Raw genomic sequence first — 15,708 nt, forward strand, 5'->3', positions numbered from 1 at the left:
TATTTAACTTCATGGTGTTGTTAATTTCCTTTTTTCTTCCTGTTGCTGATTTTGTTTTGTGGCTTTTCATTTAAGGGGATGTATAGTAACTGTGTAATGGAGACTATCATTTCCTCTACTTCAGTGAAGCTGTTTACTGTATGTTGACAATAGGATGCTGGACTCTCTGCCATCGTCCATGCCCGCAGTGATGGACATACGACTGTGTATAAAGAACTATACTTCAGTAATGACATAGGGGAACTCCGTGAGGGCGCAGAGAATTGAGGAGGGGAGAAGGGAAATCTCAGGGCCTATGGAACTGTATCATAAAATGATAATAATAAAATGAAGTAAAATTTTTTTTTAAAAAAAAGCTTTTGATCTCCAGCTCTTCCTCAGGACACTTCCTAGAGATAGCCTTTCCACGTTCCAGTCACTGATTCATAATTGCCAGGACTCGCGTGGCGTGGTTAATTACTAGGCTCTCAGGATATAAATTACAGTGTGATCACTTAGTATAATATGGTAAAGAGAAAAAGCTTGAGAAAGCATTGCATATCCTGTCAGATGATCAGATTTATATATGCTTGGAAAAGCAGCGGCAGGCCCCTGCTCTTGTGTGTGTAGGTGTGTACAGGTGCTTGCTGTGTAAACCTAGTTATGTGTGAGGTGTGCGGTCGAGGTGCTGTCCTTTGGGACGCTGCAGCCCATGTTTGAAAGCCGCTGTGTTGGAATCAGAGCTGCACTCTAGCCCAGCTCCTGCCGATGCACTCCAAAGAGGCAGGAGATGAGGGTCCCGGTGCCTGGGTCCCTGCCACTCAGATAGGAGATGTAGACTGACTTCTAGGCAGTTCCAGCTGCTGCTGGCATTTGGAGGGTAAATTAGCAAAGGAAAATTCATTCTCTATCTCTCTTTCCTTCACTTTCCCTCTCTCTTCTCCTTTCCATCACTCTCTCATTCTTTAGCTCTTAAATAAATAAAAATCAGTACTTTAAAAAAAAAAGTATATATGTACAAGGCAGAGTTACCAAGAGAGAACTCTTCCTTTCTCTGATTTCTGCCACAGTGGCACAGGGCTGGACCATGTTGAAGCTAGGATCTTTATCCAGGTCTCCCACGTGGGTGGCCAGGCCACATTTCTAAGCACATTAACAGGAAGTGGAGCAGCCGGGCTGAAACCAGGGCCCATGTGGGATGCCAGTGTTACAGATGCAGCTCAACATGCTGTGCAAGAATTCTGGCCCTTAAAGCAGTACCTTTTTAAAAAAAAAAACCGATTTCTTTATTTAAGATTTATTTATTTTAATTGGAAAGGCAAATCAGGTTTACAAAGAGAAAGATCTTCCATCTGCTGGTTCACTCTCCAAATGGCCACAGTGGCCAGAGCTGAGCTGATCCAAAGCTGGAAACCAGGAGCTTCTTCCGGGTCTCCCACATGGGTGCAGGCTTCCAAAGCTTTGGGCCATCCTCGACTGCTTTCCCAGGCCACAAGCAGGGAACTAGATCAGAAGTGGGCCATCCGGGACATGAACTGGTGCCCAAATGGTATTCTTGCGGTTGCAACGTGAAGGTTTTAGCCACTGAATCATCCCACCAGGCCAACATTTATTTTATTGATTTTTAAAGATTTATTTGTATTTTTACTGGAAAGGCAGATCCGGTTTATGGAGGGAAGGAGAGACGAGAAAAAGATCTCCTCTCTGCTGGCTCACTCCCCACATGGTTGCAATGGCCAGAGCTGAGCCAGTCCAATGCCAGGAACTTCTTCCAGGGCTGCCACACAGGTGCAGGGTCCCAAGGCTGTGGGCCTTCCTCCACTGCTTTCCCAGGCCACAAGCAGGGAGCTGGATGGGAAGTGGAGCAACCAGGACACAAATCAGAACCTATATGGGATGCCAGTGCTGGCAGGCAGAGGGTTAGTCAATTGAGCTATCACGCCATTCCCTAGAGCAAGACTTAAAACTGAAGTATTTCTGAAGGAGATCTGAGAATCTAATGTGGTCAACTTTCCAAGCAGGGGGAACCAGGTGGTTGGAAGGGTAGGAGGAACGGGTTTACTGTGTGCCTGGCACATCTTGGAGTCAAAGCATGTAAATGCATCACTTATTCAAAAAATAAATAGTGCAGTTGTAGTTTGGAAATGGGTGAAATAGCAGACCCCACTTGGTGGCTGGAGCTGATGGAGCGTGCCTCAGGAAGCTAAGCTCGCTTTACAGCAGTCAGTGTTGGTGGTTTTGCCCCTCCTGTGCCCTCATGCCATCAGCCTCCCCATTTGTTCCCAGGGTTGCTCCAGGAACCTGCTCCCTTACTTGGGCACCTTTCTTTGCCTCTGATCCTGTCTGGCCCATGTGTACACAGTGCTGGACTCCCAGCTGTGCCCCACTGACCAGTGACCATCCCCTGCCTCACACAGTCCTGCACAGCACAGCTGCATCTCCCTTGTCCAGGGTGGCTGGTGTGAGATGTGCTGCCCCCAGAGCACCCTAAAACAGGTCTGCCAGCACCCCTTCCTGCTGCTCGGTGGCTTCCTTTCACTTTCAGCTCTTTCCAAAACATCCCAGAGATGATTCTAGATGATACACAGGTGACTATCTGTTTAGTTTATATTGTTAAGTATTTTGTGTTCTATTGAGAAAAATAAAAATCATCCATAAAACCTGTGGGCTCTTAATTTTACCGGTTGGTGTGTTATTGTTTAGACAATCTCAGTTTAAGGAGAGTAGCTATGGAACGACTGAGTATCATATTGTGCCTGGGCACATGCTGGCATCTGGAAGCAGGGCGTCACACTGAGGAGGCACCCACAGTGCCCTGACACTTGCTATCCTAAAGTCTGCCCTGCTGGATTGTCTCCTCTCACTGCTGAGTGGATCACACAGGTTTCTCTTTCACTCTCTGCAGGCCCGTAGGCCCAGACCAGTTAGGCTAGGAAGGAAGCAGGTTCCTTCTGCAGACTCTGAGTGTGTTTCCGGGCTGTGACAGTTAGCTTGGTGTTGCTATGACAAGTGCCTGAGGCAATCTAACTTCTTAAATGAGGCTTGGGTTTTGATTGCAGTTCTAGGAATGTTGGGTCCGTGTCTGATGGCACAGGGCATCACAGCAGGGACTCGGGTTACACCCCTGAGTATGTGTGTGGTCTCCGTCTCTGATTAAACTAGGAGGCTTCCATCATGGGGCTCTACCATCATTGTCTACCCGACTCAGTCACCTCCCAAAAGCCTCTCAACACCCAAAATAGAAAAAGTTTGCCTCACTCTTTTCTCTGCATAAATATGATCTGCCTTTCCAACAAAAATAAATAAATCTTTTTTAAAAAGCCTACCCTGCTTGATGACTTCATGGCTAAATCCTCACCTTTTAAGCACCAGGATCCCATATGGAATAATGTCCTGGCTGCTCCACTTCCCATCCATCTCCCTGTTTGTGGCCTGGGAAAGCAGTCGAGGATGGCCCAAAGCCTTAGGACCCTGCACCCATCTGCGAGACCTAGAAAAAGGTCCTGGCTTCTGGCTTCAGATCAGCTTATCTCTGGCCACTGTGGCCATTTGGGGAGTGAACCAGCAGATGGAAGATCTTTCTCTCTGTCTCTCTTTCTCTTTGTAAACCTGATCTGCTTTTCCAATTAAAATAAATAAATCGTTTAAAAAAATAAAGTTCACACCCTCCTCACATCATTAACACAAGATTTGGGAGACCAGACTTTTATTATATGTGTTCTTGGCAGATGTCCAACATCCGAACTAATACACAAGCCACAGCTCTAGCCTTTTCCAGCTTCTATTGGCCACTGTGGCTGGTGGCCAACACCACTGCCATGTCCACATGCAGTGCAAGCCATAGCACTTGCCTTTTCCGGCTTCCAGTGGCCACCGTGGCTGATGACCTCCACTGCCATGTCCACTCCATGTTGACCCTCTCCTGTGACACCCTTTCATCAGGACCAGCCAGGATCACTGTCACCGTCATAGCATTCTCAGCTTACTCCGACCCAGCAAGGCATTGAGGTGGTCCCATTATTCCACCTCCGGAACTTGGCATTGCCAGCAGCCTGGGAGCTTACCCTTGGCTTTGTGTCTGTGCTTGCATTCTTGGTCCCTTCCTTCCTTGCCTTATGGGATGTTTGCCTTGCAGTGTTCTGTTCACTTGACCACCTTACCCGCTCTCAGCGTCTGGAGGTCAGGTTGGAACACACGCTTGGCCTGGAGTGCTAGCCGCAACTCTCACTGGCTTAGTCCTCAGTAGCTTCTCCACAAAGTGGTGGGAAAGAATTTAGAGCAAAGCTAAGGACCACCTTAAGGCTTCGTGGAGCACACAAATCTCACTGAGGCACGACTGGTCCTGGCCGCTGCTTCTCTCAGTGATGGTACAGGTTTCACTGTTGGTGATGTGAAAAGGTGTGTATTATGTAAGTCCTTCTTGGCAGGCTCAGGAAAAGGGAGGCCAAAATATTTATTTAGATATCTATGTTAAATATTTTCCATCCTCTGCTTCACTCCCCAAAAGCCCACAGCAGCTAGAGCTGGGCCAAAGCTAAGCCAGGAGCCAGAAGCCCCGTGCCCCGTCTGGGAGTCTCCAGTGGGCTGCAGTCACCCAAGTATCTGGGCCCTCATTGAATGCCTTCGCTGGGCCAGGACTCTGACTTTGGCATACAGGTGTTGGCAACTGAGCCCCCTGCACAGGAACTTTTGGCTTTTTGTGGGTGCTTTGATAGGAGATAGATGTTCCCTTCTGCCCAGCTAACACCAAAGTCCTACCAAGTTCCAAAGCTTCCTGAAGGCCGTGGGTGTCTCTTTTGAAGGAACTACTCAGCTCAATTTCATGCACTTTTGGCCTTTACATGTCTCAATCTTATTGTATTGTCTGGTGTTCTGTCGACAAAATATCACTGAAGATGTAGCTGCCATTGTGTGTATGTCATAGCTGGGCTCCTTTGTTGGTCTTTGAGCTCAGTGAGCCTTTCCACAAGGCGCTGAGCACCGTGCTGGTCACGACAGCGTCTCCTCTACTCTTCAGAGCTGAGGGCCATGGGAAGTGGAGGTGTTGGAATAGAACGGCAGAACACACCCGAGTTCCAAGAGTGCTGACAAGTCTGCTGAAGTTAAAGAAAGGCATTATTGAAACATCTTGTAGCAAGTATTTTCTTTGGAAACACGTAGATCGTGACTGCTTGGTGTGCATGAAACTCATACTTTCAGAATGTCATGAAAAATGGAAAAGTATATGAAAGGCATTCTAGCTTTAGGAAATAATGCTGGTAGGGATTTTAGATTAAAGAGGTAATAAGATCTGCCTGGGCAGAGTGAAGAGAGACGGTTTAGTATTGAAAAATAAGGTTATCAGGCGAGTAAATGGCAGGCTGGAAAATAAAAATGTATCATTGCAATGGCGGGAGTTGTTGCCTGTTTTTCAGGAAGTAAGATATTGAAGTTATCATACCCCAGCACCATTTAACTGCAGCCTTCCTGGAATGAGCCAGGAGTTCAAGGGACAATGGCAGGAAAAATGTAGGAGTCCCACTCCAAGATTAGGGTTCAGTGTGTGGTTGATCTCAGGGGCCGAGGTGTAGATTAAATACCAAACGAACAGCAAACTGGATGCAAATGTCACGGTGCAGGAAATAATTGCAGACTGGTTTGTACTTGGTGGGGAAAGACAACATTTCGAGACTGAGGACTTGAAATCTGGGCAGGCTGGAGGAAAGGCCTCATGTGCAGCGTGCTAGATGTGAGATGGTGATGCTGCGTCTGCTTCAGTCAGATCTGAAAGAGCACTGTCCTCAGAAGGCAAGAACTGAATTCACTTTACAGTGTGGCTGGCAGCCTTCAGCCCTCAGGCCAGCCTAGTTCTCAGAAGGAACATTTGGGCAAACAGCGGGCAGCACCCTCTCCGAGGGCTGACCCTGAGTGCAGGTGTCAGGGTTTAAGTGCACTGAAAAGTTCTTCAAGTTCTTGCATCATTACACGCAGCTAATTCCTGTGATCAAGTTCTCTTTTTACGATTAGTTTACCACAAGCCAAAATCCCAGATGCTGCAAGGTGCTTAGTAGGTCCTTTATTGCAGCAGAGTAGGCATGGGAGCAGGGGTGGAGGGAGGAAAACTGGAAGGGACGTGTCTCCTGCCATGGTGGCAGGAGGGCGGCCGCCAGGGCAGGGGAAGGGACAAAGATGGAGGGGGATGGAGAAGAAGCAGGTAAGAGAAGGGAAGAGAGAGCGAGAAGGAGAAGGGAGGGGCTGTATGAGCTGTGTGCTTGCTCAGGGTACTGGGCACTGAGATGATCTGAGCTACAAGTGAGTGGAGGCCAGGGGGAGGGGTCAGTGACGGGGGAGTGGGATTCTCAGGTAACGCATCAAGTTCCATCTGATTGGCGGATATCCAGAACTTGGTGGATTTTGCACACTGTGGGGAAGAGGAAGCGGGAAGCAGTGCAGGGTCCAGGATGGAATGCTAGAATCACTCCTCCCAGCAGGTGTTCCACTCTGCAGAGGGATATAGCCTAAATGCTGAGAGGAAGGGGTTGATTCCGGTCTCAGAAAAATTATCAGAGAGTGGAGCCAGTGTTGCACTGTAGTAGGGAAAGCCACCTGCCATCTGGGTGTTGAGGCCGGTTGTGACCCAGCTGCTCACCAATGCCCTGAGAAAGAAGTGCCCAAGTGACTAGGCCCTTGCCAACCATAGGAGACCTAAATAGAGTTCTTGGTTTCAACCTGGCTTGGCCCTGACTTTTGCAGCCACTTGGGGAATGAACCAATAAGGTCCTTTTCTCTATAACTCGGACTTTCAAAGAAATCAATGAATTTTAATAATGAGATCAGCGATGCCCTTGCTCTAAAGGGACATCGTGAGGCCCCCAGGTCAGTGATGATGCTGAATCAAGAAGAGGATGCCGCAGCCCGTGGCAGTGGCCGTCCACGTGTTCTGGAGTGAGGCATATTAACTGGAGAGCTAGTGGGAGTCCTAGGGCTTGTCTCTGCTTCATCTGATGAGGCAGGCTGCCACAAGCTGGAATCCTGAAAAGGAGAAGAGTAAGAAGGGGTTTGGAGAACTCAAAAGATGTAAGGGTGTGGCACAGTGGCTGTGTAGACGTGAGAATGTGGCAAGAAGGCCAAGGGGCAGACTCAACTGCCATGGAGAGAATGTGCCAACCCGTAGAGCGTTTTGATTTCTCTCCAGCCAGCCAATCTGCCACTGGTGCGTAGAGAAGCTGAGGCTTCTGTGGGCAATTCGGATGAGACAGACAAGATGGCCAGCAGTGTGAATGAGTGGTACTGGTGATAAAAGGACTGGAAGAGAGCTTTGGGCCCAAGAACACCTCAGGGTGACAGGATGGAGGCTCAGTGAGGGATGCTGATGGGCTGCCTACGAGCACAAGTGGGAGTTGAGTTTACTCCTTGAAGATACCTTCACTACATCATAGTTGCCATTTGTCCTGACTTGGTGACAGGTCTGTTTTCATCAAAGGAAACGGATTGGCAGATAGGTCGGACTTCAGTGCTTTGAGTGCTGGTCCTATAATGAGACATGTCTCTTAATTGTGGAATATTCCTTTCTTAACTGTGTACTTGATGCACATTCCTTCTCTTATCCTCTGAGCAGCCGAAGTGGATGTGTCAGAAGTATGGGCGCTGTAACAGGCTTCTTTTGGAAGCTGTTGTCACTCAGCTGTAACACCACCACCACAATGTATTGGGCTCACTCGTAAGCTTTTAAGACTAATTGCAAAGGCTAAACTAGAATATTTCCTGGAGCAGCCTTTAAGCAATAATAATAATAATAATAATATCTTGTCTTGATATGGTGCTTTGCATTTACCGAGCACTCTCACATACCTCAGCTCATTGTATCTTCACAGTAGTCAGTGGTTTTTGAATGCTCAGATCTTTCCTAAGTGAGAACTCACGTTGCACACATGGCCAGCTGCCAGAGGTTATGATATGATAACTGCATCCAGGACCATTATGCACAAACGACTTTGTTGAGGACACCCAGGGGTCAGTTTTCAATAAGTAAACAGTCAGTAAGTAGAACCTGCCCAATAACATTGATGTTGTGTCCTAACTCATTTTCCTTTCCTCGTTGCAGCCAGTGTTTGAGAGCTACTTACTGTGTCATCAATTGGTTTAAATGTTACCAGGAACCCATTGTATCAGGGTTTTGTGTGTGAAGCTTTTAAACCCAGGGATTGTGATACTTATCTAAGCTCAGGAGGCATCAGAAAGTCACTCTATACCAACTTGTACTCCCTTCAAGATTATTACTTGAATCTCAAAAATATTTGAGGATCACAGCGGATCTCAGCCTGCCTGGCTTTGTTGTTCGGACAGTCTAGGGATAATTCAAGCCTCTCACTTGGCTCTGCCCCAGGAGGCCCTAGTGCAGAAGAATGGTTTTCTCTGGTTACCAGGAGCCAGACTTCTTGAGGCTGCCCTTAGGTGAGATGGGACAGAAGAGAGACCTGTTAGGCGGACTCTGTGGGACTCTGTGCCTGGGAGCTGTTCCTCGGAATTCCCCAAGTGCCCAGGCGGGAGCTCTGTGCCCCATGGCTCCTTGGATCATGCGGGCTTTGAAGTCATGGGAGATCCTCACCTTCAGAGCCGCATTGTCCAGAGCAGCTGGGACCTTCGCACGGGGATACCAGCCTTAGAAAGGCTGGCTGCACCATCTCAGGGCCTTTGGGGTGCCACTAAGGTGTCGGTCTAGTCCCCATCGCACAGCTCCCGCCTGCAGGCCTTCGCTCCCTTTTGGACCTTCTCAATTAACTTCAGCCTTATACTCACTCTCACGTGGCTGTTTATGGGGCTTGGGAGCTGCAGGAGGATAGACCCAGGCAGCCTGGTGCTTCACAAGCACACGTTTGCCTGGACATTATTATTTCTAGAGAGGTCCATGAAGCATCTTTAAGTTCCAGCATCTCTATTCTACACAGGAGGCCAGTGTTAGGATTCCTAAACTGCCTCTTGCAATTTGGAGCCGAGGCTTTCCCAAGGCATGGAAGAGCAGCTCTTCCTTCTCTGTCAGGCAGGTGTGCCTAAGGCTTCGTTACCGGGACAGACTGTGCAGTCAGCGTCTCAGCAGCCCGCTGGGCTCCAGAGAGGGGCCGGTCACGAGCGGGTGTGCAGCTGGGAGCAGATGTCAAGGCTAAGTGATGTGCCCAGCTGCAGCTGGAGGCGGGCTGTCCATGGCTGTGTTCTGTGTTCTGATCATCTAGGTCTCTCGTTGTAGGGCATCTTTCATGACCAAGACTGTCCAGTACCAAAGTGAGCTGCACAAATTCCTAATCTGGGACACAGCAGGACAAGAACGAGTAAGTCACTCTTTAATTTACTATGTGTTTCTCTGAGGTCCAAATTAAAGCCGCAACTAAACTGTCAGCATCCCTGTCATTTCATGTCAGGCGCTTCTCTGTGCGCCAGAGACACATTGACTTCCATTTGCATAGGCCAGCCTTTTTCTTTTCAATTAGAGCTGCATCGTCCACTAATGGAGAAAGCGGTAATGGGCTCTGAGGGCGTCTTTATACTTTTCAGTGTCTTAAAGCAAATGCTGACTGACAGGCCTGATAAACTGCTCTCAGAGCGTAGCATGTGATTCAGGCCTGTCCTCCAGTGCAGATATAAAAGAATCAGTGGTACAGTCAGAGTCCACACAGCTCATTTATAGCTGCCTTTTTAAAAGCTACGAAGGGAACTTTATAGCAAATAAGCTTGGAGATTTGAAGCGGGTGAGCTAATGCTGAGTCCTGCAGTGGGTACTTAGTAAATGCTTGGTGATAAACATTGGCTGCGATGGTTTTCTGTTTATGGAAGAGTCTGAGCCAGTGAGGAGCCTGCCTGAGCAGCACAGGGCCAGGGCAGACAGGAGGCAGCCTTCCCAAGGCACAGGCTCGTGCCCATGGCATTCCCCACTTCCGGGGCCTAGGTGGGGGAGAGGGGACAGGAGGCAGCCTTCCCAAGGCACAGACTCGTGCCATGGCATCACCCACTCTTGGAGCCTAGGTCCCTTTTCCCTGCTGTTGTCTCCAGCGACCACTGTTATTCAGCAGCTGTTTAATTTTGTTTTTAAACAGTGCCATCCAAAATAATGACAGAGTACACAATGCTATCTTATTTATTTGTTTATTTTTATTAAAAAGACGAATTTTCAAAGAGGAGAAACAGAAAGATCTTCCATTCACTGATTCACTGATCTGGTCCAAAACTAGGAGTCAGGAGTTTCTTCTGGCTCTCTCAAATGAGTGCAGGGTCCCAAGGCTTTGTCCCATCCTCCGCTGCTTTCCCAGGCCACAAGCAGGGAGCTGGGAGGGAAGTGGAGCATTCAGGACACGAACCAGCATGGGATTCCAGCGTCACTAGGCTACCATGTCAGGTCTAGTGGTGTCTTCTTACAAGTATCCCAGAAGTTGTCAGGAGAGGGGAGCCAACACAGCCTTACCTGGGAATGAAACAGGGGGGTCTGCAGACACAGCCTTATCTGGGTCGGGACAGGGGAGTCTGCCAACACAGCCTTACCTGGGAATGAAACAGGGGAGTCTGCCAACACAGCCTTATCTGAGTCGGGACAGGGGATCTGCCATGACAGCCTTAATGGGACAGGATAGAAACACAAGTCATGGCAGACAGAGTAAAGCAGCACAGCGTGACTGCTCTCCAGGGTGGAGACACTGCACGTGTGTGAATTGATTACCTTCAGTTTACTTTGACTTGTTCTGTTTTTGATGCTGGATTTCACGCTCCTGGCCAGTGGCTCGTCTGAGATGCACTGGCTTGCAGTATTCCTTCCTCCTCCCTCCTCTGCTGTGTTGTACACGCACAGTGGAGCACCTTTGCCAGCCAGCATTCCTACTGGGCAGTGGCCCTCTGCTGAATCCTGTTAAAACTAACTTGTGGCTCTTCCTGCTAGTACCCTGTGTATCCCAGTACAGGAGCTCATGTTTCTGTTCCCAGCTCACAATATGTGATGATACAGCAAAGCTCTCAGCATAAAGAATCCCACTGGGGTAGGCTTGTGTTGTAGTAGCTAAGATCCTGCATGTAACACCAGTATTTGCATGTGGAAGTTCCTAGTTCAAATCCTAACTCCACTTCTGGTCCAGCATCCTGCTGATGCACATCCTGGGAGGTTCCCTGCCACCGTCTGAGATCTGGGTTGAGTGCCTGGATTCTGGTTTCAGCCTTCCTCTGCCCTGACTTAGGCATTAGGGAAGCAAACCAGCAGATACAAGATTTTTCTTTCTCATTCACTCTTGCTCTTTTTCTTTTTGTCTTTCAAATTAAAAAGAAAATAAATAAAGTTTTAAAAAATCATCCTGCAGGGCCAGCACATGGCACAGGCAGGTTAAGCTACCAGCTATGACAGCAACATCTCAAATGAACTCCAATTCATGTCCCCGCTGCTTCACTTCTGATCCAGCTCCCTGCTAACATGCCTAAGAAAGCAGTGAAAGATGACCCAAATCCTTGGGCTCCTGCCACCCATTTGACAGACCCAGATGGACTCCCAGGCATATGGATTTAGCCTTTCCCAACCTTAACCAATGTGGCAATTTTGGGGATGAACCACCAGATGGAAGATCTCTTTCTGTTTCTCCTCTCTCTCTCTTTAACTCCGCCTTTCAAATAAATAAATAACTCATAAATAATGCAGGTGACTTCTGGCCCACCCCTGTCCTGATGTCCTCGGTGATGGTGACATCTCCTTTTTTCTGGAATGTGAGAGACTAGCACGGGGAGTAAGCCTTATGATGGCACAGTCCCTGCTTTGCCTGCCTGCTCTTACCCACTTCTCATGGGCTTTCAGTGGGAACAGTTGTTGGGATTCAAAGCTGCCTGTATCCCTGAAATACTGCATGCAGCTAGAATGCAAAGGGTCCTGCTGCAGGCCAGGGCCACTGCACTGGTCAGGAGGCCAGTGCTGGGAGACAGCCAGGAGAGACCTTGCTCCTGGTAGGCACACGCTCCAGGCCACTTGTTCCTGGACGTGGAACACATGTTTAGAGCTACTGGATCATAGGGCCAAAGAAGAAAAGATAAACATGGGACAACTTCAGAAATGATTGGAAATGTGAAATTACACAGAGCACATCCGTGAGCCAGCTGCTCGTTTGTCCCGGGCACAAGGACTGCCTACCTGCCCCAGGCAAGACCTACAAGGTGCTGATGGTACAAGCCAAGGCCTGAGTCCATCATGTCTGCTTACCCGCCTATTGTCGGTGCCAAATTGCTCCGACACGTGTCATTATTGTTTCATCTTTTGCCTTCAAAACCCTCTTTTGAGATCGCCTGGTTGGTAGTAGCTTTTCCTAACTCTTCCTGGTGGTCTCAGACCGGGAGCCCCAATGTCCCCACTCATATCATGAGACTGAAGCTGGAGGTGATCGGAGTCCTCCCTCACCTGTAGCTCGTACTGCTGCTCTCTGACCTCAGTGCATCTGAGACACGCTAGTTTCTTTCCACGTCCCTGTCCCCTGATTGTTCCTTCAGAATCGTAAGCAGCCTCCCTGCTTCCCTGAACCCAGCCCTGACCCATGGTGTTTCTCACAGGGCACAGAAGAATTCTATGAAAACACCCATCAGATGAAAACACCCATCAGAGCCTCTTATCCCCCTCCCCCCCCCCGGCTCCCTGCAGTAACTGCGTGGAAGCCGTGTTCTGGACAGAGGTGTCTGCTGAGCTCCCCCCCGCTGCCAGCCCTGGTCTGCACCTCTCGGTGCCCTCTTGGCCCACCCTCACATTCCCCACTGAGTCCCAGCTGTCAACTGTCATTCAGCCCCTTCAGCACTTCCTGCCTTTGGACCTTCACACCTGCTCATCCTTCTCCCTGGAATTCTTTTCTGTCCACTTGAAACATGACCAGCAGCTCATTACCAACTGTTGTGTCTCAGGTTAAATGTCGCTCAGAGACTTCCCAGTGCCCAGGACCTTAGCAGTGGCCACAGCTCCTTCTCCATCACTGTCCTTTGTGGTCACTCGGGACAGTCCCACCCCAAGTTGTAGTTAAGCTCTCTGCCTATTCTCCCTTCCCGATGGTCTCTCCCACCAGCCTGTAAAGTGCCAACGTTGAGACCATAGTGGTTACTACTGCATTCGCAGAACCTAGCACATCATGGCAAGCACTCGGTACTCCTTCATTAGTTGAATGAGTCTGCACTTCCACTGTAGCCTACACAGTCTTGGTCCCCATCATAGGACCATCGTTTTCCCCAGCCTTGTCTGCCCTCCGTTGGCCTGTCTGTTCTGTGGGGCAGGAACCCTCCTCAGGCCTCTGCTCTCAGCCCCAGACAAAGGGTGTTGATGCCAGAGTGTGTATGTCAGCTGATTGCCAGCCATAGCTGGGCAAAGATAAAGACAGATCCTCTTTCTGTTTTTATCATGTGAGTATGCAAGCCTCAAGTTGTCAGTTTGTGCTTTTACATGTTTATTATTTAGTTCTCTGTAGTTGTAAGATTAATTAGGGAACCAGAAGTCATCATATCATAAAGTAAAAGTCCTTTCTGTTGAACTGATTGTTCAGAACTTCTCGCCGTTTGACCCTAACATCTTTTGCCACAGTTTTTCCCCCAAGATGTTTATTTAAAATGCAGAATTAGACAAAGATAGTGTGTAATTCCTGGCCATCTACTGTTTCACTCCCCAAATGGCCACAGAGCCAGGCCGAAGTCAGGAGCCAGAAGCTCCCTCCCAGGCTCCCGCGTGGGGCAGGGGCCTGAGGGCTCGGGCTGTCCTCCACTGGCTTCCTAGGCACACTGTCAAGGAACTGGATTGCAAGTGGAGCAGCCAGGGCTCTAGCCAGTTCCCGTGTAGAGTGCCGACATCACAGGCAGCACCTCAGGGTGCTGACACATGGTTGTCCTCTTCCGGTCTTGTCACCACTGCTTGCAAAATAATCTCATTAAGTTGATAAGTTATTTTGGAGAATTTCTCAAATGCATGTGAAGTTCTTGACCATAGATAGGGATCTTGTAAAACTAAATGAAGAGAAAAATACCAAGATGATGATAAAAATGGCTCACAAAATAGTGGTTTGTGTTTCCAAGAGTTAAGGGAGTCCAAGGAAAATTGATGGAGCTCTCAAATATTTTTTGTAAAAATTATTGTTTTGATAATAGGACTCTGAGAGTTAAATATAAAATGAAGGATATTGCATTGTGTTTGTGTATAGTTTTATCAGAAAAATCATTCAAGTTATCAATCAACTTTGATTCAGTGTTCAACCAGAAAATTGGCTCCTGACTGTAATAATAAACCTAAGTGTTTTCAAATGCCTAGTAAAATGAAGCTTGTCTGCATGATTTACATTTCTGTTCTCAGGAGAGAGCCTTTGTGGGACCTTTGTGTCTCTACTATTTGCTATCCTGAATAAATTCATTTCACTGTTTCCTACCAATTATCCTTCCCTAGCTAGGATTCCTGTGAATTGTACTGAGAGAGACACAGCACAGACATCAGCAGGTACCATCAGTCAGAACAGCAGAACTGCCCAACTGCCTACCATATTCACATGTGATTGTATAAAAGAAAGCTCTCGGAGTGGGCACTTAGCACAGCAGTTGAGACAGCCACATCCCATGTCAGAATGCCTGGTTTAGGCCTCATCTCCTCCACTTAGAATCCAGCCGCCCACTGGCACACACTGTGGGAGACAACAGCTGACACAAGTTATCGGGCCTCTGCCACCCACACGGGAGACCCGGATGAGGTCTAGGCTTCCAACCCACGATGACTGTTGAGGTCATTTGGGAACAAAACAACAGGCCAAAAATCTGTCTGTTTATGTCTGTCTGTCTTTCAAAATACAGATTTTTAAAAACAAAAACCCTCTCAGCCTTGCATCTCAAACTCAGTGAAAATCCTGCATCTTCATTAGTCTCCTGCTGACTATTTCCACAAAGTGCACAATGACATGGATGTGTTTATTGTCACAGTAGTCACACAGCGGGTGGTTCTCAGGTTGAAACTCAGAAACGTGTGCAGTGAAGTAGCACCGTGTCGAGGTGGGGCTGTCGACATCTGCCCATGGGCCGAGTCTGGCCCTCTGTCTGGTTCTGGCATGTCAGTTCTGCTGGGATGGAAAAGTGCTCTTCAGTTCACACGTAGCAGCGCTGAGGCCTGTGGGAGACCACATCCGCATGCTGAGGGGTGAACTGTTTGCCCCTTACCAGAAAGTGATGGCTGCCCTAGACGTGGAGCCAGCTTTGGAGCAGAGATGTGACATCTTCTGAGTCTCTTCAGATACTTTTTACTTCCTTTCTTACCTGATTTCTCTACACCAGAGAGATACGGACTGTTAATGGCAGCAGAGTGACTTACCAGGGACTGGCTCTCCCCCAGATGACAAGTTCATGAGTATCTAAACTCGGTACTGCGAAGCAACCCAATGCAGTAAGAACCTAAGGGGGAGCTACGTCGGGTGAGGTCCACATGTGTCCAGCTTCTCCTGGTGGGCACTCCCAGGTCACATGGCACAGGGTCACCAGGACTATCCTTTGGGCTTGTGGCATTTAAAACAGAGCTTGGGAGAACCACAACAGCAGGGAATTTTGAAAAGGAGACAAATACCAGAAAAGATTCGGATTCAGTGAGGAAGAAAACCAAACCCCAAGATCTGTTTAAATTTGTCTTCAAGTCTGTAGTTGACTCCCAAATTCTGAACACAGAGGAGTAAAATCATAAAACCAAAACTAGAAGGGTAGCCAGACTGAACAGACATTGCAGTTGCTGTCCATTATAGC

General features: G+C 48.4%; 1 protein-coding gene across 1 annotated transcript in view; it reads left to right on the plus strand.

The window, feature by feature from the left end:
* The window catches only part of RAB22A (RAB22A, member RAS oncogene family), a 47,461-nt gene that overhangs the window by 15,769 nt on the left and 15,984 nt on the right, over positions 1-15,708 (plus strand). Inside the window, exon 3 of the mRNA XM_040988196.1 lies at positions 9,203-9,284. Within this exon, the coding sequence (XP_040844130.1) occupies positions 9,203-9,284 (82 nt within the window). The remainder of the gene's footprint in view (positions 1-9,202; positions 9,285-15,708) is intronic.

This window comes from Ochotona curzoniae, unplaced genomic scaffold (assembly GCF_017591425.1).
Source record: "Ochotona curzoniae isolate NIBS_2020 unplaced genomic scaffold, NIBS_Ocur_1.0 contig_48, whole genome shotgun sequence".
NCBI lineage: Eukaryota > Metazoa > Chordata > Mammalia > Lagomorpha > Ochotonidae > Ochotona > Ochotona curzoniae.